Genomic DNA, 6,114 nt, shown 5'->3' on the forward strand with positions numbered 1-6,114 from the left:
TTAGAATTCGCGAAAGCACTTTTGCGCAACACTTGCGCAAACTAAATTAACTATTTGTTATTATATCCCTGAATAACTTTTAATTGTACGATTATTTACTCAGCAATTACCATAGAACAAATAAAAAAATGTATAAGCATTAAACGTAAATCCCTTAACAACTGTTTTCCTTGTTGACGTCAAGACACACGGTCACGTGACAGCGTCTGACGGAAAAGAAGACAACATGGCGGTGTGCATAGCAGTGATCGCAAAGGAGGTAACATTAATCTGTAATAAATAACGTATTTCTTTGTAATCTGTGCATACTTTTAGAGGGGTTGTGTTTCTGGTTTGAAACGTCAGCTTTTTAGCGTATTACAATTTTGAAAAAGCTAACAGATCCAAAGAGGTTCAAGGTACAACAATGCGATTGAGTTGATGTTGCTTCATAATGTGTGATTTGGTGGACGCCATCGAACGAGCTTTTTATAATACTCCGAGTGCATACAAGATTCTTAGTATGGAGTTGGGCCCACTAGTGACTCGAACTCCTAACCCTGACAGTGCTAATACCATGCTCTTCCAGTATAGCAGGACAGAACTTGAAAGCTTTAAGCATTTCAGAATTTCTAATCCTTAAAGCAAACCAGTTTGCCCAATATGATACTGTCATTATTTAGCGTATTCTAGTGGCCCAAGTGTTAAAAATGGTAGAGGCTGGGAAATACTTCTATTTATTTATCGATCAGCAGCAATAAACTATTTTCTCGTTGTAATTAAAAGCAAAGTCTAAGTCTTTACACGTTCTACTAGAACCTGCTTGCATATCCTTGGTTTGGAATCCCTATTCTCGCTGTGTGTCGTTCTCAGAACTACCCGCTGTACATCCGGAGTGTCCCTACACAGAATGAGTTGAAGTTCCACTACACGGTCCACACCTCTTTGGACGTTGTGGAGGAGAAGATCTCAGCAGCAGGCAAGGCCATGGCTGACCAGAGAGAGCTGTACTTGGGGCTCCTTTACCCCACCGAAGACTACAAAGTGTATCCTTCATTTCTCAATTAGGGCTGCCGATTGGTTGGTCCTTTCCCCCAAATTCTCATTTGTCAGACAATCACTGTTGTTTCTTTCTAAAGGAAAAAGTTCTTCTTAATAGATTATTTTGGGGGTGAGAGGGACAAATGCAGACAGATTTTTTACTAATTGTAATTTACTAACAAATTTTTCAATTGATTTTACACAACTTTGAACCCAACTTAAGGAAGACTGCTAGTTGTAACTTGATGAACATTTAGTCTTCTCTAAACTGATCACAAGACGCACCACAGGCTGGAATATGAACATATTAGACTTGTTGGACTGAGTGGATCTGAAATTAATATACAAGTTATCTAACGATAACTTGTATATTAATTTTGAATATCTTTTTCACCCATCAACCAATCTATTGGTTGTAGAGTTGGTACAACAGTAGACTAAGATTTGTTCTACTGGTAATATGGGTGGCTACAGTCCTAGTCTCAATCACCAGATGGGTATAGTAGTTATGATATCCCTTTTTAGTAATATCCCTAATATCAATGGTAGTCTGTATGCATCCTTGAGCAAGATGCCGGAACACCTTTGAATTGACTGTAAACCGCTTTGGATAAAAAGATCTGCCAAATCATCGCAATAACGGCTTTATCCAAAGCGACCTAGTGATCGCTGATTCATGTCATTAAGGGGCTACGTTTCATGCTAAAGAATGTCAATATGTAGACGGATCAAGCCCAGTAGCCTTTGGCTTGAAGCCAAACACTAGCCATTATACCCTACTAGTAAAACCTGCTGATGTGTACATCATACCTACATCGTTGTGTTTAACACTGATCAGATATGGCTATGTGACTAACTCCAAGGTGAAGTTTGTCATCGTTGTCGACTCCTCCAATACATCATTACGGGACAATGAGATCCGAAGTGTAAGTCATCTCGCTCTCTCTAGGTCAGCCAAAATCATAAGTTGTAGAAGAGATTTCCATTAGAAATACACCCTTGTTGCTTGCTACTAATACCTACCTCCATCCACTCAATCAATACCCTGTACATATGTCTTCCAAGTAAAACTACAAATTGGACAAATACTTTTTGATCCCGTCCTAACCCCCCCCCAAAAAAAAACATGCAGTGGTCAAAGAAGCTGTGCTTTATACTAAGACAAAATGTATAAATATAAATGTTGACCATACTCCAAATGCCCAGGAATACCCATTTTAATAAAAATATGCACACAAACCTATCAAATCTGTAAACTAATCTATATTTTGATTAATCTGTTGTGGATATTTATTTTCCAGATGTTCAGGAAACTACACAACTCCTTCACAGATGTGATGTGCAACCCTTTCTACAACCCTGGAGATCCCGTCCAGTCCAAGTAAGTTATACAGACTAAACATCTGTAACTCAATGAAGGCTGTATCAACACTAATTGCCTAGGTAACGAAAAAAATAGTTAAGGCCGAATTCTGAAGATAAATTTAGGTTTTCAAATGGGGATACAATACACAAGTGACTGTTGGGTACACTAGTGTACCCAGATGGTAATCGACCTATCTGATCTTTTCTCCAGGGTGTTTGAAGGCATGGTATCTGGAATGATGGTACAAGTCAGCTGAAGCCTCCCCGCATCCAACGTCTACTGTACATAATGTCCCTACATTAAGATTCACATCCTTGTGTCCGTGTGAAAATGTATTGTTAAATAAAAGGAAAGCATTTATATACTAATGCATGTGTGAATCCTTCCAATGTCTTATACAAGAGTCAAGATAAATAGATTATTTTTATTTATGATTTTCACTTATGAAACGTAATCTGGTAAATTATAAACACATGAGAAAATTATATACAATATAAATTACAACACGGTCAACAATACATTCGCAGCAAACGTAAAAAGACACGAAATGGCGCCGTGATTGTCACATGCGCTTGCGGTTGCAGCCATCGACATGCTTGCAACTCAAAACCACTGCAGAGGACGTCCTGACTGACATGGCAGAGCCAGGCCCTCGCTAGGTGCTTGCATCATGCATAGCGCCGAGAGTAAAACACAAAGCTGAAGGTTAGCACTATGGAACAGATTGGTCTGGCTCACCGTCCCGTAGCCAGCCACCAGACGGACCCCAAGCCCATGGGTTCCCTTCCTCGGGCCTACGGCACAGGACATTAAAAAGGTCAACATGACCCCTGTGGTCACTTGTCCAGTAGGTGGGGTGGGAATGAATGATTAACCCCACATTTTATCTGTGCGTTCCGCCCCTCATGACGCAAGACCTCCTGTAACCCGGCCACCACTGGAATGAAGACAGTTCATAAAAAACAAAAAAAAGTCACTGAAGTTTTTGAATGCTCCACATTTCTGCGACTTCCCGCCACAGTAGCCCCAAAGTAGCACTAATGCTAACCCTAGCACCTATAAATCTAATGCTAGCGCTGCTGGGGGTAGTGGTGGCCGCTTGGCCCTGGGCCACCCTCCTCCGATGGCGGGGTGATAAGGAGGAGGCAAGGGTAGCGTTTGGAGGTTTGTTCACGGTACTCCGGGGGTCCCCACTGCCGCTTCCCTGCGGGGGGGCCTCCATAGTAAGGGTGGGGCACAGGGTGGGGGGGCCGGGCCGACTGGTAGCGGAAGCGACCCTGGAAGCCGTTGTGGTAGCGCGGGGGGCGGGGCCCGCGCCCTCTGGAGCGACCACCACCACGGGGCCCGCCGCGGTCTGTGGTGCTTATACCTGGCATGTTGGTCCGTTTGGGCATCACCTGCGGACCAGACCAACAGAACATCAAACACCTCACTGCAGCACGAAGATAGGAGCTAAGGAATGAGCTTGTAGCGTTAATGTTGGAAAAAGGCACCTTCTACTGCAGCCATGCAAACATTTTAAGCGAGGCAGATTTTTACAGCATACCCAAGGGACTTTATTATTAGCCATTTATTTATTGCCGTACAAAATTGTCAGTGACTTAAAAGCACTTAAGGAAAGATAATGTCTACTTAAAGTTATAAAGAACCATGGGGAAACCATTGAAATGCAGTTAATATCAAATCATTGTCCAAAGTAAACGCCACCCACCTTGAGCACCCTGCCCCGGAACAGAGTCTCGTCCAGACCGATGGCGCTCTGCACCGAATCTCTGTCTGAGAACTCGATGTAGGCAAAGCTGTGGCGGCGGAAAAAGAGCACAGAAGAACTTACAGATGGCCTTGTACTGTAGCATTGATATGAACGTTTAACGTGCGCATGCCACTTGCAATACCACACGGGTGTTCCAGGCAGTGATAAATTAGCGACAAGGGTAAGATGGTTGTGGGTGGTGGAGGCCTGGACGGGTGTGGTTAGGGTTGACGAGGGTAGGGGGAGATGATGGGATGGTAGAGGATAGACCCACCCCTTTGGGTGTCCAGAGAAGCGGTCGCATAGTATGGTGACCCTATTGACAGGCCCACAGCCATTGAAGTGGATCTCCAGCTCGTCTGCTGTTGCGCCATAGTCCACCTGGGAAACAAAAACACGTTAAAAATAAACAAACTACAGTCCTAAAGATATAAGGTCTTAGGCAGGGCTTACATTTCCTACGTAGACGGACCGGTTGTCCGCGTCGATCCTCTCCTCGTGGGTCATGTTGTAGAAGAGCCCTGACCGCGGGGAACCACACATAGACACAGATAAACCATCCTAACTTTTGGACTGCAAAAAAGGGGGCCAAATGAACACTGGCTTCCCGTCAATTGGTAACTTTATTTTCTTAAAAGAAACGACAAATATGATTTCTGAAAGAAATTGAAGAACTAATAGGTGAAAAATATGCAAAGGCACGTGGGAGGGGGGTAGTTTCCCTTTGGTGCACCTAGCTGGTTGAGGGTGGGCAGAGTTTAACACCCTTATTAAATAATTGTCGGAACATGTGGGAGCCGCTTTTGATCCCTAGCGATGCGACACAGGTGTTGGCCAAATGATGGACGCTCGAGCAACCTCACCTGACTCCAGGCGACTTGGCTTAGCATACCTGACAGAAACGTGCTAAAACGGTTCCATAAAACTGTATCGACGTCTATGCATACAGAACAGTTACCGATTCTTTGAAAAGACTCATTCCTGAACACATGCAACTATTAAGTTGTTATGTGTGCGACCAGACACCCTTTCCCGGCCGTCTTACCGGGCTGGGGGCTGCCGGAAAGCAGCTGCATCTCTGCGGACTCGCAGTGCTCCTCCTCTCTCATCCTCTCAGCCTCTTCTTCCATCTCCAGCTCCAGCACCCGGGCCTTGATGGCTGCCAGCTCCTGACACACACGGTAAAGCAATCGTAGACATAAACTAAAGCGATTTCAATGCAATAACCGAATCCGTCTCAACCCGTCATTGATGAGGCAGCGTGTCCCAATACTACTTAGTATCTGCGTATAATGCCTGACGAGAAATATTCTGTCATAACGACACGCGCTTCCCCATGGTTCCAGTGTGGAAATGCGGAATGCTACAGCTGGACAAAAAATACCACATCCAGGATGCAGTGCGCAGGCGCTTCTTGTGCCCTTTAACAGAATACTTTTTGTCCTCGTCGCAACGTGCAGCACAAGATTTATCAAAACGCCTTCTTAGAATGCATGTATTTATTTAAACAATGCTTAGTATTTATTATGCATTACTTTAACTCGGCATACAGATGTAACGACAAAAGTGACGCCAACCTCGAAAATCCCATTGAATAATAGACCTACCGGGTCCTCGTTAAAATATCCCCCGCCATCCACGCCATCCAGGTAATCGAACGTGTCGTTGTTTTCCATCATCATCATTATCACAGTTCCAACATGACAGCTGTCCAAACAACCTCTCTGCAACACCGCTTTTTGCTAAATCCTCTCCAAACAAAAATAAAAGTTTTTGGATTTTTCAGCAAAACACTTGTACGCTTGTCACATTCCGCAGCAGGCCAGCCCTCTGATCATCTTGCGAGAGCCAACTTATAAAAAAAGAGCTCGAGATAAATAATGGACGATGAGGAAGTATGCTAAACTCATCAATAACTGAACGGTGCTGCTGATTAGAATCACCTTTGCACAATGCACATCCAATGATACTGCTG

At 44.0% G+C, this 6,114-nt stretch overlaps 2 protein-coding genes across 4 annotated transcripts; one reads left to right on the plus strand and one right to left on the minus strand.

The window, feature by feature from the left end:
* Positions 1 to 166: 166 nt before the first annotated feature.
* Positions 167 to 2,772, plus strand: trappc2l (trafficking protein particle complex subunit 2L). The gene is made up of 5 exons (XM_056608318.1): positions 167 to 259; positions 853 to 1,025; positions 1,859 to 1,946; positions 2,322 to 2,401; positions 2,597 to 2,772. Exons 1-5 carry the CDS (start codon positions 227 to 229, stop codon positions 2,640 to 2,642), a joined length of 420 nt encoding a protein of 139 aa, XP_056464293.1. The 5' UTR covers positions 167 to 226; the 3' UTR covers positions 2,643 to 2,772.
* Positions 2,773 to 2,788: 16 nt separating this feature from the next.
* pabpn1l (PABPN1 like, cytoplasmic) lies at positions 2,789 to 6,114 on the minus strand. 3 transcript variants are annotated; one of them, XM_056608310.1, is made up of 6 exons: positions 5,747 to 6,114; positions 5,185 to 5,308; positions 4,593 to 4,660; positions 4,282 to 4,520; positions 4,098 to 4,185; positions 2,789 to 3,783 (listed from the first exon to the last, which is right to left on the minus strand). In XM_056608310.1, the coding sequence occupies exons 1-6, from the start codon at positions 5,822 to 5,824 to the stop codon at positions 3,457 to 3,459; spliced, it is 924 nt and encodes a 307-aa protein (XP_056464285.1). In that variant the 5' UTR covers positions 5,825 to 6,114; the 3' UTR covers positions 2,789 to 3,456. The 3 variants fall into 3 exon arrangements, with proteins under 3 accessions (XP_056464285.1, XP_056464287.1, XP_056464286.1); XM_056608312.1 differs by having other exon boundaries at positions 4,414 to 4,520; positions 5,185 to 5,305; positions 5,747 to 6,113; XM_056608311.1 differs by having other exon boundaries at positions 4,414 to 4,520; positions 5,747 to 6,112.

Source organism: Gadus chalcogrammus, chromosome 14 (assembly GCF_026213295.1).
Source record: "Gadus chalcogrammus isolate NIFS_2021 chromosome 14, NIFS_Gcha_1.0, whole genome shotgun sequence".
Lineage (NCBI taxonomy): Eukaryota > Metazoa > Chordata > Actinopteri > Gadiformes > Gadidae > Gadus > Gadus chalcogrammus.